The sequence below is a fragment of the Tamandua tetradactyla genome, chromosome 12 (assembly GCF_023851605.1).
Source record: "Tamandua tetradactyla isolate mTamTet1 chromosome 12, mTamTet1.pri, whole genome shotgun sequence".
Classification (NCBI taxonomy): Eukaryota; Metazoa; Chordata; class Mammalia; order Pilosa; family Myrmecophagidae; genus Tamandua; species Tamandua tetradactyla.
This window is the reverse complement of record NC_135338.1, coordinates 67666541-67692773: the sequence shown is the minus strand read 5'-3', so window position 1 is coordinate 67692773 and position 26233 is coordinate 67666541. Positions and strand designations below refer to the sequence as shown.

Genomic DNA, 26233 nt, shown 5'->3' with positions numbered 1-26233 from the left:
CCTGGTCTACAGGGGAGAGATAAGAAGGTAGTGGGCTCCATTCAGGTGAGAGAGGGTGGCAGGATGCAGCGAGGGCATAAACCACTGGGTCAAGCCTCAGTGACCTTTAGATTTATGAAGTGGGAGAGAGGCATAAAGGAGGGTTCCTGTTCCCTGCTGGCTTCCCCAGGAGACCTGAGCTTTGGTCTTTCACAGCCTTGCTCCCTCTGTGCTCCTCCCCACGGGAGGGTGCATCAGACAGAGGGCAGAGGAGAGGCCTGACTCCTGGTCCCCAGCCTGGCCCTCCAGAGGCCGATGGTGGATGTCTGTACAGCATGTCTCTGCCCACACGCCCCATTCTCTGCAGCCCCCATCCGGCCTAACGGTTCGGTTCTGCCTGCCCACGCCAGCCCACAGCCCAGCTGTGCTGCTTGTCCCTCAGGGGAAAAACAGGGCAGGAGCCTTGGGCCTGGTCTGCCCCTCCCGCCAGGCTCATTTACATGGGATTTACATGGGCTTATTTCATGCCTCGATGCACACAGCTTCCCTCCTGCCCAGGCCTCTCCTGGTGCCTCCGCAGAGACAAAGGAATGGGTTCCGGCCCGTAAGCTCCCTGGCGAGGGCCTAGCGAGGCAGGCAGAGCATCCCTGCAGGAAAGAGCAAGACTGCTAAGGTCCAGAGAGGACAGGGGTCTCACTGGAGATCACCCAGCAATCGGCAATCGAGGCGGGGCCAGGACTGGAGCCCGCACCTCCATCAGCCGCCCCACTCATCTCCGGCTGGAACCCACCCCTGCGCTTTGCCATGGGCCAGGGGCTCACTGAGGAGGAGCCCAGCGAGGCCCTTGTACCAATGTGCTTGGCTGTGGGCTGGGAGAGTGACAGGCTGGCTGAAGACATAGAGTCTGCACCCCCCTCCCCCCAAGATAAGGGAAATGGATTTGGGGACCCAGAACAATGTGCAAGCAAGGTCTCACGGAAGCCCTGGCCAAGGCCCTTCCTTTTACACACAAGGGAAATGGGACTCAGAGAAGGCGAGGGTCAGGGGAGTCGCCTAGTGTCACAGACATCTCTGCCCTTCTGTCCTAGGCTCTTCTAGGTGCCCCTGGCCTCCGGGCACCTGCTGCTACTTGGTCAGCCTGGGAAAGCTGGGTGTGAGGAGAGGAAAGAACCAGGGAGAATTTAACCCGGGGCTGGTCCCAGAGGGCACAGGGCAGATGGAAGGCCGGTGAGGGGAGGCCATTCCAACCCTAACTGGGTCTGCCAGACCTGATCAGAAGCTGGGTTCTGAGAGGAGCTGTCCCAAGACCGTCCCATACACTGCTCCAGCAGTTACTGCTCAAGGAAAGCTCCCAGCAAAGCGCCAAGTCATGGGCTCCTGCTTGTTACAAAGGGCAGGCAGAAGGAGGTGAGAAGGGGAACAAAGGGGAGGGGAGGGAAGACAGAATGGGGAGCATCTGGGGGGTATCTGGGCTCCTTTCTGCATACACATCCCACGCCCCTACTCTCCATCCTAGGGCCACTAGTCTGGACCATCCTGTCCAGTGAACAGCCTCCTTACTCCCCTCCCCACCTCATCCTCCCTCCCCAGTATCAGGGGCCGCTTCTTACATATCCCCTGGGTTCTAAAACCCATTTACTTTATCTTGGAGGGAGCTCAGAGTTTCTAAGGCCCAAATCCCACTCCTTCACTGGCTCCTCCCAGCCCTGGTGATTGGAAAATCAAGTTCTAGGGATAGCACACCAAGCCAGTCACTCCTAACCCTGCCTTACCTCTCCAGCAGCCCTCACCTAGCCCCCTGCCCTGGTCCTGGTGGGACCCATCTCCTCCTCCCCACCTCCTGTGACCCTCTAACCCCCCCCCCCCCACTTCTGTCACCACATATATCCCATGGCCCGGGTTATTTGGCCCAGGTTTTCCTTCCAAGGTCAACTCTTGGAGGCAAGACCTGAGGTTTTTCTATTAAGGCCAGGGTCAGGCTTCCCAGGGGAAGTGGTGGGTGCTGGAGGCTGGGAAGGGGGAGACCAGCTCCAGGGCCGTGAGGAGGAGGAGCTGTCCAGAGCGCCAGGGGTCATGGCTTGGGCACTGGTCAGGAGTTGCGGGTTCAGATTCTGGGTCCCGCATTGCAGGGTGCCTTGCTGAGCTTGTCTCCTCAGCACCTCCCCACCAGAAGGGCTGTGGTGAGAGCCAGGGAGCCCACAGGTGAGGCTCACACAGCGAGAAGGTGCTGAGGGGTCAGCAGGAGTCGTCCGCCCGCCCTGTCCCTGGCTAGGACGGCTTTGTAGGCAAGGAACAGGCACAGATAAATAAATAGCTCGTTTATTAGTAATATGTTACATTATTAAAGTGCATTGAGAAGAGATGCAGGGGCTGAAGCTGGAAAGCCACCGGCCCCGGCCCTCCGCTGGCCAGACCCAGACAGAGAAGGGCCCAGCTCTCTGCTGAAATCCAAGGACAGGGCTGAGGGCAGGGCCGCCCACCTGGAGAGCTTGGCCCCGGCTATCCCCACCAGAATTCACAGTTTAGCCTAAGTTATAACATGTCCTGAGCTGAAGGTGGGAGGCTAGGAGCATGGAAGCACAGCCCGTGGGGAAGGGGGCTGAGGGGAGGGGAGGGGGCTCCCCGCCCTCCAACCCCCAATGCCAAGGGCAGAGTCCTGGAACCTCCCCGAGGACCCGGCTCCTCCTTCGAAATGAACATGGTAAACCTGGGGCTCAGTTTTCTCCTTCATTCTCCCCTGTCCCCCTCCCCGAAACACCCCCTATGTCAATGGTCAGTGTCCGTGGGACACGCAGTGGGCTTGGACGATGTCCCCCCCCCCCCCGATTGGGCTCCCAGGGCAGAGCCAGCTCATGCCACTCTCCATGACCCCATGCTTGCCTCTGCACCCTAATCCCATCCCCAGGAGCCTCAGACAGGGACCCCCACCCACCCACCCACCCACCCCACTGCTTCCCAGCCCCTCCCTTGCCCACCCCATCCCCAGCATGTAGTTTTGGTATTTTCATACAGATGCAGTCAGAAGTAGCTATACATGAAATAAGCCTAACATAAAAATAGAACTTTTTCCGTTCTTCCGTCCGGAAAGCAAACATCCTTCAATAAACATGCAAGGCGGCTGTCCAGTGTGACCCAGGGCTGGCTCTGCCCAGTGCCTGCCCCCAGGTCTGAGGGGGCTGGAGAGGGCAGGGCCCAGCCTACACTCAGCTACCCCCAGCCATGGGGGGAGAAAGGGGCAGGGGGCAATTTGGGTAGAGAGTCTAGAAGGACTTAATCTCAGTCCCAAGGTCCAGAGATGCGGTCCCTGGTGCAGAGATGGGGTCCCCTTTCCAAGCCCCGCTCCCTGGGCCAGGCTCTCAGGCCAGGAGCTTCACTGCATTTAGTCAAGTTTGAGGCATGTTTGAAAATGGCAAAGTCTTGGGTCGTAGACAGCCCCAGCTTCACAGTCTGCGCCTTCATTCTCCGGCCACCCACCACCCCACCCTCCTGGGGCCCAGCAGCCGCCTGCGGCTGGACGACTCCAGGCCTGGCATCCCCCCTCTCAGGTTATGTGGTCCCCCTGGAAGAAGCAGCGGGCAAGGACCTCCCAGGCCCGGCCGGCTCTGAGTGAGACTCTTCTAGCAGCCCTGAGGCCGCAGAAGCCAGTGGCAAGCCTGACCCCAGGAGGGCCCTAGTGCACCAGCAGGCCGAGAAGAAGCGGGAGCAGGAAACTCAGCCAGGGGCAGGTGGCCAGGGCGCGGGCCCGGCCCATCAGGTGCTCGGCTGTGGCACCGTCCTCAGGCAGCAGCTCCCAGTGCTGAGCCTCCCGGAGGTAGGAGCCCTCCTGGGCCTCGCAGCGGTAGTGGCCGTACTGGCGGGCCGTGAGGTTCTCGATGAACAGGATGCAGTTGGGGCTCTGGTGGCCCGGCTCACAGCTCTGCTCCACGTTCTGCTCGTGACGCCACAAGTAGGTGGCATGGCGGGACTCCATGGGGCAGCTCAGGTAGTAGCGAGAGTTCCGGGCCAGGGAAACCTTCTGCAGTGGCGCCATGTCTGGGAAGGCAGGGGCAGGAGGCAGCAACCGTGAGAGGGACAGAGGGCGCCCAGGGGAGGCTGTGTCCTCCCCCATCAGACCAGGTCTCCAGGGGCAAGGCTTCTAAATGAACACACTGAGCCTGGGGCTGTTTTTTTCCTTCATTCTCGTCCTCTCCTTTAGCCCACCTGCTCCCAGAACCAACTACACCGATGGGGCTCCCCGGACAGGGCTGTGCCCTCCCCCAGTTGACTAGAGACCCTGGGCAGGACAGATGAAGTACCTGGGTTTGGGTTGGGGCACTCTCTGTGTGGCTCGGCTGGATTGATGGACTGCAGCACAGGCCTAGGGCTGGAAGGAGGGAGGCTGAGCAGACAGGAAGCCGGAGCCCGGGCCCCTTCCCCGTCCTCACCCCCCACCCCAGTGGCAGCACCGTTGCCCATCCAGAAGACGGTCTGGACAGACTGGTCCAGCATCCGATGACTCTTGCGGCCCATCAACACCACTCCCACCCTCACCCCCAGGTCCCCCTTCTCCTGGGGACAAGGCACTGCAGCCCACATACCGTTGGGAGCTGTAGATGGAGACACAGCGGCCCTGGTGCCAGCCACAATAGGGGTCCCGGGCCATGAGGCAGCCGTGGCAACCCCCGCCGTAGACCTCACACAGGTCCAGAGGCACCTGGCTGACCTCCCACTGGGAGCTCACATACAGCTTCCGCTGGAAAGACAGCAGGCCTCGGGGTCAGGCCAGGCACCCACCCATCCCCGACCTTCCCCTAGACTTCTAAGCCCCAGGCCCCAGGGTCAGGCTGCCTGGGAGGGCCCCAGAGGCTCATGAAAGGACATACAAGCATGCGGAGCCCTGTCCTCAGAGGCCATGCGGTGGTGCGATGCGGGGGTACCCCGCGGGGCCGCGCGGGGGGCGGGGGTGCTCACCCGCTGCACGTCCAGTGTCATGGTCTGGATGGCGGCGGCGCGGCGGAACGGCTGGATCTCCATGATGTTGAAGACGAGGTTGTGTTCCCGCGGCCCCGACTCCACCACCTTGTGGACCGTGCCCCTGTCTGCGGGCGGGGGGCAGAAGGTCAGCGGGCGGGCAGCCTCCCCGGGGGCTGGGGAATGACGCAGGCCAGGGGAAGGGTGCCTCTGGCTGGGAGTCATCGCTCAGGCGAGGGTCATAGGACTGGGTGGGGAGGAGAGCGTGACTGGGGAGGAATGTGGGATTCCAAGGACAGCCCAGGAAGGACAGGTCAGGAAGGCTCAGGGCACCCTCGAGAGGGTCCCCAAAGTGCCCAAGACCACACAGGAAGCTCAAACATGAAGAAGAGAACCAGAAGTTTCTTGGGAGCAGGAGAGAAGTCGCGAAGTGTGGGCCTGGGGGGCGGGAGCCAGGACAGGCAAGGCACCCAAGAACTATGTCAAGTTCTGTCCACACGATGCCTCCCTGGGTGCTCCACAGCCCTGTGAGCTGCATGTTATCTTCCCCATTTCATGGATAAGGAGGCTCAGAGAGGCTAACCAACTTGTTCAAGGTCACACAGCTGGTGAAGGGCAGAGACCAAGTTGGAACCCAGGTCACTCAGAATCCAATCCCTAGCTTCTTTTATCACTCCCCTGCCTCATGGACTCATAGGGAATGTCTTTTCCCTAAATAAACTTGTTATTTTGTAATAATTTTGGAAAGTTGCAAAGATAGTACAGAGTTCCCATTTACCCTTCACCCCATCTCCCCTATTGTGAAAATCTTACATAACCGTGATACATTTGTCACAACTAAGAAACTGACATTGGTACATTACTGTTAACAGAAATAAAGATTTTATTCTGATTTTACCAGTTTTCCCACTGATATCCTTTTTCTGTTCCAGAATCCAGCCCAGGATACCATGTTTTTGCCTTTAGTCTTACGGGATATTTTAATTTTTATAAAATCATGGATCTCAAAGGGATCTTAGATTCCATCTGGTTCACTTCTAGCAGGAGGAGTGGCTCGCCCAAGGTCACCTGAGGAGACTGCCTGCCTTAGACCAATGCTTTATCCGCATGCACTTGTCGGGTACTAATGGGCATCCTAACCCCTGGGTCCTCCCATTCCCCAACTCGCCCGCTGTCCCAGTTTCTAGAATAGCCTATCTCCCTTCCTCCCTCCCTCCCAATTTCCCAGAGCATCATCTGTCCCCAAAAAAGCACAGTCAGATGATTACTTGGCTCGGAAGTTCCCTCCACATTTCTGTGACCCCCTCTGCACTCAGATGCGTCCAGGTGCTCCTTTGCTCCGACTAGCCCCTAACGCTGCCCCCACCCTGGTCCCAGCCTTCGCACACACTGCCTCTCACCTCCTTCCACCCAGCCCCAGGAACAGCCTCTTGTTGGCAAAACTCTCAGGACGAGAACCAACAACTTCTCCAGGTTATGAGAGCCTCCCATTCTCTACAGAGGACTCAGAAAGTTTTCTTTTTAATCCGACGCCAATCCTTCCTGCTGCCGGCTCCAAATGGCCCTCAGGGAGCACCAAGACAGCGGCTCCCAAGTCTGTGAGGAAGGAGTCCATGGGTCACTTCACCCAAGGCCAGCCTTGCCTGTCCTGGCTCCTGCCCCCCAGGCCTGTACTTCACAACTTCTTCTCTCCTGTTCCCCAATGCCTTGCAGTTCCCTGGCTGACAGCCACAAGAAAGGAAGGGTAAACAAGGCCCGGCCCGGAGCAAATCTCTCACCTGGAGGTTTCCAGATGCCAAACAATCGCCCTAGGGCTCCAGTTGCCCAGAAAACCCCGGGGTACACAGCAGTAAGGAATCACCGGGCAAGCCCAAACAGTTGAGGGTGGGTGGCTAGGGCCTGGATTGTGTGACCTTAGAGGTGTTGGGCACCCAGGGAGAGCTACTGCCCTTTCAGATGTCACCACTGTCCAGTCTCAAGGGAGGCCTGTGGCCCCTGCCAACACTAGTTGCCAGTGCCTGCTCCAGAGACCCCCCTCTGACCACAGTACTGGACCAAGGACCAGCCACAACCAGCTTGGGGCTGGCTCTTCCTTGCCCCGTGGCTGTCCAGAGGGCATATCCCAGGGCACTGCACCCAGCCAGCAACACCCTCACTCCCCCAGGGAATCCCCCTCCAGGGAAGGGGACATGCCGTCCCAGGCGCCCACAAAACTCTGCAAAAGCTCTGCCACCTGGAAGTCCTTCCTTGTGTCTCACTAAATTCTTTGGGTCCCACTAATTCCTCAGATGTGTCCTCTCACTGTGCATAATCCCAAAGACAGGAAGAGGATCCGACTTCCTCATTCTGCCTGGCAGAGGCCCGCAGGATCTCCTCTTTCTTTCCACACCTCTTCCTACCATCTTCTTCTTCCCCAAGTCAGACATCAGGACTAAGGCTGCCCCAGGCTGCGCTCAAACTCATCACATTTCTGCCTCCAAATCCTAGAGTATGTTCTTCTCCTGTCCTAAAATGCCCTTTACTTTCTCTTCTGCTCCCACCTCCTCCAGGAAGCCCACCCTGCTTGACTCTTCCAGTCCCACTCACCAATCCCGAACAGCTCCAGCCACATGTTAATTACATTATCCTGCAGACCTTTCATGTCCATTTTTACGAAGTAGACTGGGGGTCCCCAGGCAGTCTCTCACCTGTGGTTAGGTACAGCACATGGAAGGTCTCCCCGTGGCTGGCGTGCATGCGGTGGACGACCACTTTCTGGTAGTGGTACTTGGAGTGGAAGAGTGGTGTCTTCAGGGGCCCCAGCGGCTCCACCCTCTGTGTCACCTCCGGGTGACTGTCAGCCACCTGGAAAGTCTCCGTGGGTATCGGCTGCTGGTCTGGAAGGCACTGGGCAAGGAGACAAGGCCCCGGTGAGTGGGGTGGCTGGAGGCAGGGTGGGGGCGGGAGCGGGGTCAGGGCCCGGACCGCTGTGGGGGCTGCTGCTTACCTTGCCGGGCCGCGGGTTGGGCAGGCCCCCGTGGTAGCCCTTGAGCGAGGAGGTACGGAACACTTTGTCGATGTCGCCGAGGGAGTACACGCAGACGGCAGAGTAGTTCCTGAAGGCACCCAGAGACCGCCTCAGTGGGGCGCCCAGGACCCGGCCCCCTCCTCTCACCTAGGCCAACCCAGCACCAGGCAGAGCACAGCTTCAGCCTTCCAACCAAGCTCCCAGACTGCAGGCTCTAGGAAGGCAGGGTCTATCCCCGGGGCCAAGCCCAGCGCTAGCACAGAGTAGATGCTCATTAAATGTCAGGGAAGGGGGAAGGTAAAGAGGGAGGAAGAGAGGGACGTTCAATTTCTTTCTTCCCAATCTAAAACCACAACAAGCATTTCACAGGATCACTGAATTCAGAGGCCGTCTGCTCTGCCCAACCCCAAGGCAGGCCATCCCTGTTGGGTGCTTCTCCAGCCCCTCTTTGGGCACAGGCTGCAGGACCCTATGTTCAAGGAGGCTGGACCCCATCCCCTTCCCAGCCCTGGTGGGTTCACCCACACAGGTGCCACACAACAGGCCCTAGCTTCCCCCTCCTGTCCCCTACCTCTCCTCCCCCCAGCCACACACACCACTTTCTCCTGTCTTGTTTTCAATCAATGAGAGTGATTAAGAAGTGTGAATTATCAGGCACAGGCAGCTGCCTGAGCAGGTGTGATAGCACCCAGCACCCCAAAAGTGGCCTTGGCAGCCTCTTCCCAAGGCCCAGCACCTTCTCTGAGCACACACAGATGCTCGGACAAACAGGCACAGATGCAGCTGTGAGTGTGCCTATTAGCACACACACGGGCCATGTGCACAGACTCACAAACACAATGGCACACATGGCTTGCAGGGTATCCTGCACCCACCCCAGGCCCAGCCACAGTCTTATCCCTGATCAATCTACCCCAGCCATTCCCTAGCAGGGCCTACTGGACACATGGCCAATGCCAGCCCCTGGCCTCCAGGACAAGAGTCACTCACCAGGGGTTGGAGAAAACACCATAGACCCTGGTGTCCCTCCATTGGCCATTCGGGTCAGGGAGCAGGAAGACGTCCTGCAGCCTGTTGAAGTTTTTATTGGTGGCAGAGTCACTGCACACTAGCATGGCTTTCAGGAAGGTGTTCCACTTGGAGACTGACAGTGAACTCTCTCCACCCTGGTCCCCCTGGAAGGGAGGAAGTGAGAGGAGGCCTTCAGCACCTGCTTGGCTGCCCCACCTGCCCAGGGCACCTGCCACCAGCATGCCCACACCCAGGGCCTGCCAGGGGCCGAGGCATGGCCGCCACACGACCCAGGCCAGGCTCCAGCCAGCAGGCGTGGTCCACCCAGGGCCCAGGGCCAGTGAGGGAGCCCTGCAGGGTAAGGGTGCTGGGTCCCCACAGAGAAGACAGGCTCACACGCATATTTGCCCACTTTCACATGTGCACAACCTCACACACATGCACATCACACAACTCACATACACACTCATGCAGATGCACACTCATGCATGTACACTTGCACACGCACACGTGACAGACTCACACATTCCAGCACATTCATACAGTGAGATGCACACACGCAAAGACACTTTCAGACTCTTGCACTCCCACACATGCACACATTCACACACAGTCTCACGCCAGTGACATACACTTGCATACTATCCCACATGCATATGAACTTGACATTATGGACCCACCACTGATGCAGGAACATTCTTGTGCCCACACGTTTGCTCCCACAATCCCATACACAGACTCACTCACATCTGCACACACTCCTTCATGTACACAGGCAGGCATATGTGCACACCACGCCCCACACACTCACTCACTCCAATTCATGCACACACACTCCTGCCCGCCGGGCCCCTCACCCCTCACACACCGACTCACCCTGCACAGCTGGGCTACACGGGACACGTTGAGCGGGGCCTCGGGGTTTTTGTCGGGGTTGTCTTCCCGGAAGAAGTAGTAGATCTTGTCGTCATAGGCCTGGTCTTGGTGCACAATGGTGGCCTTGATGAACTGTGGGTCTGCCAAGGACACAGGCCAGAGGGCGTGAGGCTAAGGAGTCTGCTTGGGGGCGGAAGAGGGCCCATCTCCACTCCCGCCGTGCACACACCCCCAGGTCTGCAAAAACTCAGGACAAATCAGGCCTGGAATAAAACTCAGAGCATCAGGTCCAACATCCCAAGGGGCTCCAGACTGAATCTCCACCCCCCGCCTGTTTGGCCGTCCTCTTACAAAGATGTCATCGGCCAGGGAGCAATGACTTCATGCCTGGGGACTCGGGGGTGGCCGCTGGGGGCTGCTCTGTCACTTCTGCTTAATTGGAGGAGCCCTAATGAGGAGGGAGAGGCTGGCTCTCCCCACATGAGCTCAGCAGGTGGATAAACTTTGGCTCCTGGGGACCCGGTGCTGGGTCTGGTGCTTTCTCTGTTTTTGTTCCCGGGAGCGGGCGGCCCCTCTTGCCTGTCTCTGCTATGCCCCTGCTCCCCACCCACCCGCGCTCCTCGGCTCTGGCTGCTCTGGCTTACACGGAGCGTCTGCTTTCCTGAATGGCCTGTGGACCCAGTGGAGGGAACCCCCGGAGCCTATCTGCCCTGGGATCCATGGCCCCTCGCCCACCCCGGACGGGAGCCGAGCCTGACTCACTCTGCATGACGGTATCACTGGTGTACAGCTCGCTCTCGCCCTGGATGCGGCGGAACCGAGGGACCTTCCCGTTGTATTCCTGCTTCCGGATGGTGGAGTACACCTGGTCCCCTGGGCACCGTGGGGGCGGGGATGGCATGGTAAGGGCAGACAGCTCCTGGAAGTCCCTGCCCCAAGGCGAGGCCACTGGACCAGGTCTGACCACCCCCTCCGCAGCCCAGGGCAGCAGCGTCCCTCCCGGCTCCCTCCTGCCCGTGCTGCAGCCTTACCATCAAACAGAACCAGAGAGTTCTCATCCGGGCTGAAAGGAGCAAAACCCCTTCTCTCACCAAGCGACTCCACAGTGTTATTCACCTGGGAGGGACAAAGGGGTCAGACGGCCATGTGATCCCACAGCTCCTGCCCCCCATGGGGACCAGCGTCTCGGCCCAGGGAGACAGGCCAGCCTCAGAATCCCACATCCTTCCCACCACGGCGGGCAGGAGCCCACAGATAAGGGTGAGCTGACCAGGCACATGGCAAGGGGCCATCTCACCAGGCTCCAGCAGCTGGGGCGCCGGGCATTGGTGCCACAGACCAGCATCCCCTTGTCCTCCTTCTCCAAGAGCGTGATGTAGTTCTCACAGTCCTGCCAGGGACACGCAGAGGGGGCAGGAGAGGGGAGGTCAGTCAGAGGGAAGCCCTGGCAGGCCCACCACTAGGACCCTCAGTCTCGGGGAAGAAGGTATCCAAGGGGCTGATGCACAACAGGCACCTCCTAGAAGAGTCCAGACGGGGTGCAGTGGACCCCATCCCCCACCCCAAGAAAAGAGGCCTCCAGAGAAGGACCCTATCTACCCCTCAGTCTGAGGTTCCTGGGATAGGGCCCCACCTCCCCCTCAGGCTGCATCCCGGCTCCCTCTTCCAAGGGCCCAGCCTCCCCTCTGCACCCCTTCTCCCCTACTCACCCGCTTGTCCTGGCAGGACCCTCTCGTGGAGCCGATGTTCACCTGGGGATGGGGGAGATGCATCAGTCCACGCTGCCAGAGGTGACACACCCACCAAACTGCTTCCCACGCATCCTCAGGACAAGCCTGGGATGAGGCCACCATTATCCTCACTTTTCAGATGAGCCTCTGGGGCTCTGAGAGGGTGAGTAATTTACTCAAGATCCACAGCCCCTCTGTCTAACAGCACAGCCCAGAAGATTGGGGTTCCGGAGCCCAGCTTCCCGCCAGGCCTCGTGCCACGGGGGCAGGCTCCGGCCTTCAGCAACACCTCTCCCCAAACCCCACCTGGACAACTCTGAGGGAGCCTCCCCCAGGGGCCTATTCATGGGATACGGTGTGTGTGTGTGTGTGTGTGTGTGTGTGTGTGTGTGTGGTGGGGAGGGCAGGTTTAGGAATGGAGGCCAGCCCTCTCCATTCCCCCAAGGCTCCTCACCAAGGCCAAGAGCTTAGACGCAAGAGGGGGGTGGTGAGGGGGGGCGGGGGGGCTCACCGTGCGCACGGAGGCATTCTTGCCCTCCGGGAAATCGAAGAGATACACCTTCCCTCTGCCACCAACCCACACGGAGGAGCTGCCCGGCTCGTGGAAAAGCACCGTGTGCGGCTCGGCCTGGCCAAAATCCATCCGGTCCTGCCCCAAGCGGCCTGAGGAGGAGGCAATTGGTGGAGCACTGAGGCTGGGCCCTGAGGGACTGTCCTGGGTCCCCACCCCACCCCCACCCCCAGGCATACCAGCACCCCCTTAGCAACTAAGGTGTGATGCTCAGGACACTGGCCGTGCTGGGGTGGCACCAGGTCTCAGACAGCAGGGACAATAGAATAAGGGGCCCTTAGGACCTAGCAACCAGCTGTCCCCACCCCAGAGCCATGTCCCCTAGGAGGGCAGCTTCTTCCTCCCCCATGACATGTGTGACCTCAAGGTGGGAGCAGAATTTAGGGGGTCCTGGGGAGAATAGACTTCTCAAACTCTGCTGTTCTGGAGGGGCTGGGCTCAGGCAGGAGGAAGGACAAGGGACCCTCAGCTCTGTCCCAGGGGACAAGCCTGATCCAGGCCCTGTGATGCTCTCTGCCACCCCAAGAAAAAGCAAGCAGCTACCTCCACCTCCCTGCAGGCAGCAGGGCCTCTGGTCACCCCACTCTGTAAAGCTCCAGGCTCCCCAGAACCACTCTGGTCACAGCCCACACTTCCTACAGGAAGCCCTCCCTGATCCCTCCCTACCCACTCCCAACCCTTTGTTGAGCACTAGATCAGAGCCAGAAGGGAGTCCACTCTCTCACATTGCACAGATGGGAAACAGAAGTCAAAAGAGGGGCAGGAGCCAGCCCAAGGTCACACGGCAGCAGGGTGTGAGCCAGAGTCCATACTCCTGCCCTCCCAGTGCCCCCAGCTGGACTTTGAAGCCTGGCCCACTCTGGACTGGTTTCACCAAAATTCCAGCTCTTCCAGGGGTAAAGACCACATCTCCCTCTCCAGCAATCCTGGGGCAGGGGGGCCTTCACAGGGCCCAGCATGGGCTTTTAAACAGAAGGCCTGACCGGGACAATTTTACCCAAAATGAGAACTGTCTGCAACCGCCGCCTCCAGAGAGATTACTATCTCTAGTGACATTGCAGAGGTTGTCTTGTTTGCTGGACTAAATTACAGGGATGGGGCAGCTGGTGGGGCTGTGTCCCCAGCAATCAGCCCCAGCCAGCATCCTCCACCTCTAACCAGCCTGGGGACCTCACCCAGGAACTCAGCCTTTCAACTGTTTATTCAGCTGCAGCACACTCCGGGGCAGCCAGCTTGGCAGTGACACCCAAGCACAACACACTCCAGCCCAGAGAGAAAATAACTGCCATTTCATTGAGTCTGTCCCGAATCTCTTGCTGCCATCTGAGCCCATTCCTACTGATTCTGCTTTCAGCGGGGGTGAGGGGCAGCTGGGCTACAAACTGCAGAATGCACACATTCCTTTCCTCAAGGCATAACCAGGTCACCCCAAGGAGCCGGAGATGTTCTCAGTCCCGGCTGCAGCCTGGCTCATTGCACAGAGGAGGAAACCAGGTCCCCTGGGGACAAGCGTAGCCCAAGGTCAAGCTCGGAGGCAGGAAGATGGGCCAGGCTGAGGATCAGTTCTCCGGAGCGTCCAGGGAGATGCCGTGTCGCTGGCCACAGAGAGAAGTGCTGAGCTCACTGCTCTCGGGCTCGCCTGGCTCTCCTCAGAGCACCACAAAAGTCCTCGGGCTGCCGAGAGGATGTCAGGGGCCCCTGGACCCCCAGGCTCATTCCTCTCAGTCCCACCTGTGCAGGGCAGGGGCTGAGAGCACAGCTCGGTGCTGGGTTGTTTGGGGAGGTGCTGGCCAACACATGGCTGATCGGAGCCCCACTTGCTGCCCTGCTTCCCCTCCCTTCTAGCTGGGGTCAGCAGCCGGTAGCCTTCCTGACTCAGCTCTCACCAGCAGCCAGAGCAGAGGCTGCCGCCACCATGGCCCGCAGGATCCAGCCAGTCTGCAGCCCCCACTCCCCTCCTACTCTGCCCACAGCCTGCATCTGGGGGGGCCAGGCTGGGGCCTGAGATCCACAGCCCCCCAGGGCCAGGGGGAAGGAGCCCCACCCCTGCGGCATGCCGGTCACCTGCAGCAGGCACTTCAGCCCCCGGGACCACCCCTCGGCCACAGCCCGGGCCTCAGAGGAGGGCAGTATACAGTTCTCCTCATGCGGAAGGCCGTGGATGGAAACTCTGTGACAAGGAGGTTAAAGGGAGGAGGAGATCCAGCCTGGACCTGGGCAGTCTGGCAGGGGAGATGTGGCCCGGCCCTGGGAGTCCAGTCTGAGGGGTGAGGCAGCCACACCAAAGGGAGCCTTCACTGCTCCCAAGCAAATCTGTCATAGTAGGGACCTCAGGGCTGCTTGTAAAAGATTTGCTGGGGGCACAAAGAGAGAGCGAGGGCTGCCGGCTGCCGGGCGAGGGCTGCAGCACCGAGGCCAAAACAGCCCCGTGGGGATGTGCAAGCCGGAGCCCAGGTTCCCCTTATACCCTCGCTCCAGGCTCCGGGGTGGGGGGAGACAGGGGCTCCTCACCCCATTTTGCAGAAGGACAAACAGGACCAGGAGCATTGCCTCCCTTGACCTCCAGGCTCCTGCCCCTCCCGTCGGTGCCCGGTGATGCCGCGGTGGAGGAGAGCCAGCATCAGCTCATCCCCAGGACACGGCCTTGGCCCATTCTCTACTCAGCCCCAGCCCCGGCTCCCACACCGCCTGAGGCCCTCAAAGGGCCTGATTGTGCCCAGGAAGTGTGGGGCAGCAGCAGCAGCAGCAGCAGCAGCTCCGATGAATACATGAAAGGAAGCTTTGTTCAGGGCAGGAGCGGGGGCTGGGGGTCAGGGGCAGGAGGGCTGCCTGGAAGTGAAGGCAGCACCAAGCCACCCCAGCCAGGATCCGTGGCCCAGTCTGATTAACACTGAGAGAGCTGGGCCAAGGCAGGGGCATGACCTTCAAGGCTCTGCCCAGGCAGGCAATGCCCCTGAAAAGGCTCAGACCTAGGGAGCAAATGTCAGGTCCCGAAATGCTTTCCTTTTGTTGCCTTTTGAGTTCAAAGAGATGAAGAAGGCAGATAAAAGCTAGATGGGCCAAGAACAGGCAGGGAGAGAACACCAGGCAGGGAAGACAGCCTGAGCAAAGGTGGGAAGGCAGACATATGGTAGGGACAGGGGCCACGTGCTGCAGCCTGGCAGAGATCTAATGAGAGAAGATTCCGGAAGGTAGGCTGAGGCCCCATGTGATAGGGGAAGGGGGCGCAGCCATTAGTCAGCTGACAACCCAAGGAACACAGCAACCCACCGCCCAGCAGTCTCTGCGCTGCCTGCTCCCTGCGAGCCTGGCCAGGATGGAGCACTGCTTCCCCGTCCTCTGGCATCCCCCCACCCCCGCCTCGCCTGACCAGCCCCCTCTGCTTCCCATCCTGCATGTCTAAAAGGAGCACCGTCTGGCACCGTGTCTCCCCCCTCACTCCCCGGCCTGACGCATTAGTGGCTGACTAAGTGGTAGCTAAAAGCTCCCAGAATAACCAGGGGTTCAGGCAGGGGAGGGGGCTAAGGACTCGTGGGGCAGGCATGGCCCTGGAGGTGTGATGGGCACAGGAGACAAACCACCCCCAGCCCTGTGATTCTGAGCCAATCCTCAAGAAAGCACACTCCGCTGCCCCCAAGCAGGGGTTCTGAGGCCCCCTCTGAGTCCCAGCCCGACCTCCTGTGTCAGGACCAGCCAGATGCAGGGGTCGAGGGGAAGGGTAGGAGCGCAGGCTCCCCAGACACAGACCCAGCCAGGGGGTCCAGGACCTCTGACTCTGTTAGAAAGCGACAGGCCTGCTTCCTCTTCGTGGTCACCACTGTCCCAGCACTGAGTGACCGTAGCAAGTCTGGGCTTCTGCAGGGTGGATTTCCCTAAAACAGCCTGTCTGGTGGAGCATCACCCTTCCCCTCATTCCCTCTGGGTGCTGTCACCATCTGGTTCCCATAGTTTCATTGATTGTGAAAGAGGACAGCCCGTAGGGAGGGCCAGAGAGAGGCTGGAATGGGAGACTGTCGTTGACCACAAAGGGAGCAATAAGGAAGGGCAGTCTTCCAGCCTGACCCACTGACCCCAAGGAGCACTGATGCTAGCCTCAATGAGCCCTTTGAAAGAATCTGAGAATGGAAGGAATGTGGGCACCTCACCAGGGAATGCCTGAGTCAGGCAGCCAAGGCCAGGTTGGAACCCAAACACATCTGGTAGGTACCTCCTCCCCAGTGGGCCTCCCCGCACTGCCCCGCCTCTCCGACACCCTCCCCTAACCACACAACTGGGGCCGGGGGGGAAGAGAAGGCCACATGGAGCCCAGGAATCAGTCTGCAGCTTCTCTACTACTTGGAATCCCATACCCACAGGTCAAGGCGGAAGAGAGAGGATCTGAGCAATCCCTGGGCTGAGGGGCTGCTGAAGGCTGAGAAGCTATATCACTGGCCCAAGGGCACACCGTAAGGAAGGGAAGGAGGGGACCAGGTCAGAACTGAGGGTTTCTGGTTCCCATCGGCCAGCCCCATCCCTTCAAGGAATCACATTCTGGACTTCTTCAAAAGCCTCTTGGCTTGCAAAAAGCTCCAGGTTCCCACATCTTATCTCTGCTTTCCTGTGTCATTCTTGCTCTGCATCCTTCCTTCCTTTGCTCATCTGCTCTCTAGGTGACAAGTCACTAATCTGATAACTGAAGGGAATCACCCACCCATCCACCCACCTCCCAGGTGGATCCCCAACCTCCCAGCGGCCTCTAGCAGCCAAAGCTTTAAACCAAAAGGAGTGACTAATGGCACAACACCAAGCAATGTGTCAGGTGGTGGAAGAAACCTTTCCTACTTTCCGTTGGGGGTGGGGTCAAAGGGATAAATGTTTCATCGGTTTTGCCTCTCCTAATATGGCCAGGGAACAGGACGTCAGCAGTGAGGTGGCACTGTTCCATGGTTCTTTAGGCTTTGGTCACTGTTTGGGAACCTTGACTCCACTGGGGCAGGGCCAGGTTCCAGAGAGCTGCCTAGCAGGGGGAAAGGGCCTGTACGGCAGGACAAGTGGTAGGGCGTTGGGGGCAGTAAGTACATGGCTCATGGAGGAGCGAGGAGGGCTCTGCCCCTCTATATCAGCCACAGGAATGACAAGCTGTGTGGCCGGAAGCCTCCTCCTGCCCACGGCGGTCCCAGCTCCCTGAAGCCTCCATCACCTCTGGTCCTGGGGAGGCTGGTTAAGCTGTGACTGAGATCAGGGCCTGGGTCTCCCTGAGTTTGATTTCTTCCTTTGTGAATTGGGCAGGTGGGGCCAGGGGACCGTCACATGCTAAGGTCTCAGTTTACGACCCACCATCATTCTTGGAACAAATCACAGAATAATCAGGGTTAAAGTTTATGGGTCAAGTTTGGGAAAGTGTGGGTCAGCGCTTGCTAGAGAAGTCAGAAACAGCTTTCTGGAGGTGGAGGCAGCAGAAGCCAAAATTCTTATTCGTCTACACTAATGAGCCCACCAAATTCCCCAACCACTCTGCAAAGAAGGCGGGACAAGGGTCTGGGACACCGTTTTACAGCCTGGAAAACTAAGGCCCTTCCAAGCTGCCAAGAGTCGAGCGCTCTCTGTACTGCGCCGCTGCAGAAAGGACCAGAAGGCTGGGCTGGGGGGAACCCTACTGGGGCAGAGGCTTGCGTGGAGAACAAGCTGTAGGAGGATGAGCCGAGCCAGGTTTGGGGGCTCGGGGAGGGATGGAGGCCCAGCCAGAGAAGGAAGGAAGCCCTGAGCCCAAGCCCAGGGGAGGCAGGAAGCCCAGGACAGAACACCTTGTTCTACCCACCTTCCGTCCATTCTCTAGCACAGCAGGTTCCAGAAGCCCATAGGGCGGGGGGATGGGGAGAAGTCAAGGTCAGCTGGTGGCTACTTCAAAGGAGAAGAGGGGTAGAGGTGCAGGGTCTGTCCTTGGGGCCCAGAACCAGTGCAGGGGCAGGGAAGGGGACAGAACTGAAGGACTGTGGAAATACAGAAGGCTCACCATCGCAGCCTTAGCCTGGGACAGCGGGGAGGGCGGGGGTGGCACAGTGCAAGGGCAGCCAGCCAGCACGCTTGGCTAGGAAAAGCTGGCAGGGCTGGGCCACCCGGCCTAGACTATCACATTCCATCAGAAATCAGAGGCACTGAGGGATGATGATGATGGTGATACCCCTTCCATCTCACCCTTCCATACTATTCCCTATGTGCCAGGCACCACTCTCAATGATTTTTAGCTATAGTAACTCATCCTATCATCAGCAATCTCTTCTGAGGTGGGTTCTCACACTATCCCATTTGGCAAGGGCAGTGAGGGACAGAGAAGTTGAGTACCTTGTCCAGGGCCACAGAGCGAGGAAGTGGTGGGGTGGAGATGGACACTCAAGCAGGCTGACTCCAGAATCTGGGCTAATAATCTGTGATCCACAGCTGGACCCCCGGAGGCTCCTAGGCCAGCCCCTCCCATACAGATGAGGAGACTGATACCCAAAGAGGGGTGGAGCAACTCAGAGGCCTCTTGGCCAATGAAAGCCTGACCTCTGACCATGATAAACTGCTGAGTGTGCGTGTAAGCGAGCGTGAGTGTGTAGGGCCAGTAGGGCAGAAACTGGGAGGAGCAGCATGGGGTCCTGGCTCTGAGTGCTGACCAATACAAGTAATTAGGAAGAAAAGGCTTCCAAGATCTCTCTGCCTAGAACAGAGGACACTGTGCTCTGGGACATTTACAGTGAGGGGCAGGGAATGGCAAGAACCCCTTTACTGGCTATCCAGCTGGGTTCCCACCCAGCCAGCACTGGCCAAAACCCCATTTCTGGGTCTCCACCTCAAGAACCTACATGGCTCCCTACTGCATATCTTGGCAGGGCCCAATTCCTCTCCCGGACAGTCAAGGCCCACCACATCTCTGCTCCTGCCATGGCTCATTCTCTACTTAAAGCATTTGCTTGTGCTCTCCCTTCACCCAGACTGCCCTTGCCCCTCTCCCCTTCTCTGTGCACACTGATATCACCTGTCCTTTTGAATCTAGCCCAAATGCCCTTGGCTCCAGGACCCTTACTGCTCTGTCCTCCTCCAACCTTGTGCCCATCCACCACCTAGCACATGACTTCTTCGCAGACCAGGCTGTCTGGTGGAACTTCAGCCAGACTGTGGAATCCTGCAGGTGAGGGTCAGGCCCAGGCAGGTGGGGCCAGCTCAGACGGCAGGGAGAGGGAGGACTAGGGCGGGCCAAGCCCCCACGTCAGAAGGGGAGACATCTGAGAATAGGCTCCTTGCTTGCCGAGGGGTGCAGAGCTGAACCTGGTGAGCTTCTGTCCTTGCTCGGCTGTGCCAGAGACAAACAAGAACCTGAACGGTGCTCCGGGCCCTATGCCTTGGCCCCTGTTGCTAGCCTCTGCCCCCCCACACCACCCCAAGGAAGCTTTCCCTGATTGCACCACCCCACACTGACTCTCCTACCCTCACCTCCTGTCACAGTCCTAGGCACCCCTAGGTCACTTCTTTGCCTCCTCTCCAGGTGCTCTCTCCCCAAGGCCAAACCTAGGGCTTCTCCTGCCTCTCTTTCAGAGAGGAGCAGAACACAGACCTAGGCACAGGAGTTGGGCTGCCTGCCCTCCCCAATGAGGGGTTCCCCCAGAAGGATTGACACAGAGCCCAAGGCCCCCTGGGGAGCAGGGAGTGCAGGAGACACAGCAGGATCAGCCTAAACCCAGGCTGCTCTGATGGCTAAACCCAGATTAGCCTGAGCAGTGACACAGATCAACCTGTCCTTGCAAACTGAGGCCCAGCTGCCCCGAGGAAAATACCAGATGAAATACACAGAGCCAACTCAAAGCTAAGATCCTGAGGGAGGACAGGTCATGATAGAGTGTGGCTTCTGGAAACAGAGAGCTGGGGAAGGAAGAATGCTGGCCCAAGTGAGCCAGACCAGGAGGAGCTGGGCTCAGGGAGTGCCAAGGCTGGGACTGAGCATGAGGGCAGACAGGCAATTGGAGAAAGGTTGAGACCTGGGGGCTGGAGGAGACTCAGGGACGGGAGATACCACCCTGTTCCCAGCTCTGTCTGTTTAGCTGGGTGACTTTAGGCCAGTCCCTGCCATTCTCTGGGCTCTAGTTTCCCATCTGTGGAATGTGTGGTTAGTACAGCTGAGCTCTGACCTTTCTTTTCTGACATCCCTGGCTCTACCCCAAGACAGGCTGTGTGCATTGGAGTAACCCAAGAAGGCTCCGTGGAGGAAGTGAGATAGGTGGTGGACGCTTTGAACTAGCAGAGCCCACCGGCAGAAAGCAGGAGGAGGGTGAGCGGGCTGCAGGGAGGGTCGGCCCCAGGGTAATGGACTGGGGAGCTGGGGAGGACAGCAGCATTTTCTGTAGTGGGTTTAAGGTGGAAGGGTCAGCACAGGGATGCAGAGAATGGCACAGCCTTGAGGAGGCCAAGATCACAGCTCTGGAGAGGAAGCAGGGCCTCAGGTCTGTACTACAGAGGGTGGGGAAGGCACAAACTGTCTTACCCCTCTAACACCTGGGCTGGCTTGGGAAAGGGACCAGACACAGTCCCTCATGCTCTAGCTTTCCCCTCCCTGTCCTCTGGCCTGCCTGGCTCACTGAGGTCAGGACAGCTACCCGGCCGAATACCTGGCAAAGGAGACTGGCCCTTGGTGGGAGACGGGACAAGGCAAGGCCCCTTCCTTCTCCTTTACATGGAAAGCCTTCTGTGGCATGGAGACCTGGCTAAAAAAGGAAACCAAGAGAAGAGGAAACTTTCTGACCCCAGAGCTGCCAGGCAGGACAGAGGAAGTGTGGTTAGGCTCTTTTTGACACCGCCAGCCACCCTCAGTGGGTAAGACAGGGAACATGGGGCTGGAGGCGGAGGGCTAAGTGTCATCAGGGGCCTCAGCTGTCAACTCAAGGGCCACCTACTCCTGCTACTGGACCTACAGGCCGCTGCACCTCACCCCTGCGCTATGCCTTAGCTCCCCACCCACACACTGGGGCCTGGTCTGGCTCAGTCCCTGAGGGCTCTCCCAGCTTCTCCCAAGTACCCACAACCCCAGCCCCAGCCAGGAAAGTGATCTATCCCCCTTAAGGAGCCAAGGTTTCTGGAAGGAGAAGCTGGTTGGAGGAAGGGTATCTGCCGACCCACCCTACCCTGCCAACTTCCCCACTCCTTTCCCCTCCCTCGCGCCACCCACAAGGCCCCGCTGGTACCGGGGGAGTGCCTCCCAGTACTGAGAGTGCCCACAGAGGAAGAGACAGGGCCTCCTCACCTGGAGAATTCCCTGAGGTCGGGAGTCAGGGAGGAAAGCCCTGGCGTCCCCACACCCCGCCCCAGCTTCCCGTCAGGGAGCTGTGATGGGGTCTTGGCGTTGCTGGGGTTCCTGCGGAGTCCAAGCCTCTCAAAGACGTCCAAGCCACAGCGCCTGCCGCTGCCACGGGGCTAATTCTCATGCCATGTTTGCGCTCAGCTCCCAGGCAGCCCTGGACTCTCCTTCTCTGCCCTCTACAGGTAATTGGGCAGGGCCCTGGACACCTGGGCAGGCTCAAGGGAGACCTGGCACCAGGGCTACAGACTCCCAAGAGGGAAGGTAAAGAGACTGGGCATTGCTGGACTGAAGGCTCAAGAGCAATCCTATGGCTGAGCTGCTGTGGAAGGTCAGGCAGCCCAGCTAAGATGTCTCCTCCCGAGAAAAAAATTTTTGGAGCCACCAGACCCAGGCTGACTCCACGCTTGCCTCTCTCTGGTCCTACCTGCCAAGTCAGGTGTGCTTCCTCCTGCCCTTCCCCTCTACAGCCAGCTCCTACTCCTTCGGCCACTTCAGCTTGCCACCTCTTCCAGGAAGCCTTTCCTGCCAGTGTAGACTAGGTTAGGTACTCCTCGGCTCTCACAGCTACCTTCTGTTGCAACCCAGGCTACACTCCATTGTGACTGCAGGTTTACCTGTCTATATTTCTGCCGACAGCGGGAGAGCGATAAGGACAGGGAATCATCGAAATTTCTCATCGCTGATCCTCTAAGCCCACCTACCAACCCAGCGCAAGTTTGAGCCCCGGAAATGTCTGGTGAATGAATATGTCCACCCTAGAGGCTACAGGCCAGCAGGTCGCTTCTGTCAGCTGTACCTCAGCCTTCTGCCCATGAAAGAAAAAGACAGGAAAGAACATAAAACTCAAGGATTTCCCCTGACTTTCCAGGTTTCAATTTCTCATTTCTACTAAGGTTTGAATGGGCCACCACAGCCTCTGGTGAGCCCTTCCCTCCCAAAAGAGGCAGGAATCCTAAATAAAGCATTAGGGCTCAGAAAAGAATAAGTCTCCTTATGCCTCACCCCCTGCCCTCTTTGGGCATTTAGGGAAACTGAGGCTCAGACGAAAGCAAGGACTTGCCCAAGGTCACACAGTGAAACAGGCCAGAGCTGGGACCAGAACACGGTCTCCCAAGCTTCCTGCTCTTTCCCCCTCACCACGGTCATCCCTGGGCTGTACCAGCCCTCCCCTCCCTAACCCTGCTCCCCCACCCCCACCCCCATCCCGCTCTCAGAATCTTTACTGCCAGGGCAGAGGGGTCACAGTGCTTGGCAGACATTCTTGGTGACAGCCCCAAGCACCTCTCCCAGTTAGGAAACTCCCCGTCTCCTCTGGAAATTGCCTCCCCTCCCTATTCTGCAGAGGGAGTTCACCTTGAAGGTGATGAGCACATCCAGATCCCCAAGGGGGCAAGGATTTCCACTGGAAATGCTGACGCTCAGGGAGTCCCAGCTGTGACCTCATCCCCTAGAGGAGGTAACAACAACCCCCTGCCCTGGGGAGCAACCCCATAATGGATCCCCCAGGAGCCACCGAGTCAACAATAACATCCTGTTGCTTAACTGGAAAAGGGAGAGGTCAGAATTGTCTGGGCAGGTGGAGACTGGGCTCTGTGTCAGCAATGGACACGCTGGCTCACCTCTGACCTTGGGGGTCAGTACCTTCCTAGGCATCTCTATCTCCTCCAACCAGGGAAGGAATGAGGAGAGCGTGCACAGCTTACACAGGCGGCCCACCTCTTGTTAACCCCCTGCCCTCACCCCCACCCATTCCCCTCCAGCCCCTGACTGCACCTACACACCCTGCCTGGCCTGTGTTTCAGTGCTAGCACTTCCTGCCCTTGAGCACTCTGAGTGTCACAGACAGGTGTGGAGCTCAAGGGCACCCGGCAGGTCAATGCTGGCACACTGCTCTCCCTACCCCAAGCTGCTCTGGGCTAAGTCTTTGCCAAGGTGTCAAGGCTGGAGAGACATTAACTTCCCTGAATAAGTGCAGCCTGGGACCTTCCCAGAGCTCCCTATTCTAATCTTTCCCTAGCAGCAGCAAAGAAACAACAGAAAAGACAGAAGAGCCCTCCATACTTCCTCTAGTCCCCACAACTGCCTGGGCTCAAAAGTCCCTTCAACCCCAATCTATGCCTCACGGAGAAGTGGTTCTTGAATCACCATCATCCTTGATCTCATGCTTCCCAGAGGCTGTTGCCCACTGGTTTTGGTGGCTAGGGACTTAGGCCTCCAGCAAGCCTAGGAGTGTCCCCCTCTTACCCCACTCCTGGGTTTGCCCTGCCCAAGTCCCAAGTCCAATCCTGCCCGACTACCATGTGTCACCCCACAGGAGACAGGAGGCAGCTGTCAGCTGGGCACACTGTCACCAGCTGGTGGGCCTGGGGGTGGGCAGGTGAATGGCAGGGCCTGTCTGGCCAGCGGGATGCCTGGCACTGATGAAGGCAACCACAGAGTGCCCTTGGACAAGACTGGCGTGAAACTGGTAGACCCAAACGGGGGTCAATAGTGCGTTAGCAAGCGGAGGATATGGACAGTGTACCTAGAGCAGTGAACCGCATGCAGAGCAAGGGAGAGCGCGGGAGCAAGGCTGGGAGCTTTGGTAAGTTAGCTTAGGTAAAAGGGTTGAAAGCAGCTTTAAATAGCCTCAGGGTGGGGACTAAGTGCCCAGGATGGGGAAATAAGCGTTAAGTGCTGAGAAGTGGGTGTGCATTAAGTGTGTTTGGGGGAGGGTCTTGGGGAGATCTTGGCAGGGGGAGGGGAGTAGAGCTAAATGCAAGAGACTTGGTGCAGAGGGAGATTTCAGATCACTCAAATGTGGTCATTTGTTCCCTGCAGAATCCCAAGCACTCTGCTGTTCAGGACAGACCAGGAGGCTGGGTGCAAGATAAAGAAGATGGCAAGGCAGAGTAAGCCTGTGCGGGAGCTGACCACACTTGAGTCTGAAAGATGTGCACATGTCCACCATGAGTAGGCCATCTGTGCTCCAGCTGCACCATTGTCCACTCCTCCATGAACACCTCTGGCTGGGTAGCAGAGCTGACCCTCCAGAGCCCCTGATGGCAGGAGAACTTCCTAAATGTTCCCATCCCTAACCAGGACATTCTGTGCCAGGTCAGAGCTCTGGCCTGTAAGATATGCTCCCACGGTGTCAAGTGACCTTGGGCAAGTCACATTCCCTTCATTGCTGCGGCAGTTTCAGACCATTCATTCTGTGTGGGTTTTTTTCCCCTCGGCTAAGAATACCTGCCCCAGATAATGCTCAAACTCTGCAATCCCTGCAAACTGCCGCAGGCATCAAAGGACTCCCAGCAGGGCCAGATCTGACCGGCCAGCCCAGCCCCCAAAGCGAGTCCCCACCACCACCACCACCACAGGGGGGCTACGGCAATGCCAGATTTGGGGACAGAGACAGTTGTCCTGTGCAATGGAGGCGAGGGGTGCTCAGTCCCTCGTGGCAGAAAATCTCAAACCCTCTCCAGGTTGGCTTTTTGGTCCATCATACAGGGGTCTAAACTGAGGCACCCCTGGGGAAGACCCGGGCTCCCCAGATTCACATATCTACGGCCGCCTAAAACCTGCGCCCCCGACCAGGGGTCCCGACGGCCGCGCCCCACCCAACGGGCACTGCTCCCCACGCCGGCGCCGAGTCCTGGTGACAACTGCCACGTGCGGGCAAGGGGGGAGCGGCCGGTCCCGGCATTGCGGAGGGAGCGACCCGGCACCCCAAGCTCCCGCACCGCACCACGTACCAGCTAGCCCAAGGGTGCAGGGTGCCCAACCTTTTGCCCAGCCCGCGCTCGGGACGGGGCGGGCGCGGGGGCGGGCGGTGGGGTCTTTGTTCCCGCAGCCGGAGCGCGGCGGCGGCTGCAAGAGGTCCGCGCCCCGCTCCTCGGCCCAGCCAGCGCCTTGCGCGTCAGCGGAGCCTGCAGCTCAGGAGGAGGGGGCCCGGGCGGGGGTCCTGGGCCGGGCAAGGGTCCTCCCGAGAGGCCCTGGCGCCGAAGGACCGAGAGCAGCTCTGGACCGAAAGAGGGGCCCGCCCCCTCCCCCGCGCCCTGGCGCTGCGGCTCTCGGCAGCGGGCGGACTTGGAGCGACTTAGCCCGGGCTCCAGCCCCCGCCGCTCGCTCGCTGCAGCGTTACAGCCCTCTCCGGCGTGCCAGCGCGCACACTCACACACACTCACCCAGACCTACACGCTCCCCGCGGAGACAGCCCAGGACCGCAGAGCAGCGCACACGCACTCCCTCTGGGTGTCTTACGCTCCGCGCCCACCCGGCGCAGCGCCCGATCCCGCGCCCCGCCGGCCGCGCGGCGCCGCCTACCTTTCCAGACCGCGGAGATGCGGGGTCCGCTCCTCGTGTGGCCTTGGGCGGCGACGGCAACCGCCCAGAGCAGTAGCAGCAGCCGTAGCGGGAGCCCAGACCGAGTCGGCGGGCCGGGGACGCGGGCGCGCGGGGCGCCGAGGGCGGCGCGTCCGGGAGGAGGCGGTGTCATCCCTCGGCCCCGGAGCGACAGCGGCAAGCACCCAGACTGAGCCAGCGCCCGGCCGCAGGCAACCCCAAACACCGGGAGGCGGAGTCAAACGCCTGACCCCACCCCGCCCCTCCCCCGCCCCTCGCCGTCTTTCTTGCCTCCTCAGCTGCTTCAGCGGAGCCGTGCCAGCGGCCGGGGCTACCTTCGCGGTCCCTTTCCCGGTAACTGCACAGGGAGAACCCGGGCAAGGGCAAGACAGACTTGTGGTCTTCTGAGATCAGAGACAGGGCACGTCCCCTCTCTGGGCATCGGCTCCACTCCCCCCACTCCATGAAAACATTGG

General features: G+C 59.3%; 1 protein-coding gene across 2 annotated transcripts; it reads right to left on the bottom strand.

Moving 5' to 3' along the window:
* Window positions 1-2933: 2933 nt before the first annotated feature.
* SEMA7A (semaphorin 7A (JohnMiltonHagen blood group)) lies at window positions 2934-25926 on the bottom strand. 2 transcript variants are annotated; one of them, XM_077123797.1, is made up of 15 exons: window positions 25740-25926; window positions 12065-12216; window positions 11533-11574; window positions 11121-11213; window positions 10855-10939; window positions 10586-10696; window positions 9824-9963; window positions 8927-9111; window positions 7916-8024; window positions 7617-7815; window positions 4930-5057; window positions 4557-4711; window positions 4275-4336; window positions 3713-4011; window positions 2934-3444 (listed from the first exon to the last, which is right to left on the bottom strand). In XM_077123797.1, exons 1-15 carry the CDS (start codon window positions 25909-25911, stop codon window positions 3256-3258), a joined length of 2121 nt encoding a protein of 706 aa, XP_076979912.1. In that variant the 5' UTR covers window positions 25912-25926; the 3' UTR covers window positions 2934-3255. The 2 variants fall into 2 exon arrangements, with proteins under 2 accessions (XP_076979912.1, XP_076979913.1); XM_077123798.1 differs by having other exon boundaries at window positions 3327-4011.
* Window positions 25927-26233: the final 307 nt, after the last annotated feature.

Bases quoted from the DNA above. Each gene is read 5' to 3' on its own strand.
- SEMA7A (XM_077123797.1), bottom strand. From the start codon at position 25,911: ATGACACCGCCTCCTCCCGGACGCGCCGCCCTCGGCGCCCCGCGCGCC. The intron at 11,575-12,064 runs GTGAGCCCCCCC...CCCCATCCCCAG, and splicing joins AGAATGCCTCCGTGCGCACG to GTGAACATCGGCTCCACGAG. The intron at 10,940-11,120 runs GTGAGATGGCCC...TGTCCCTCCCAG, and splicing joins GCCCCAGCTGCTGGAGCCTG to GTGAATAACACTGTGGAGTC.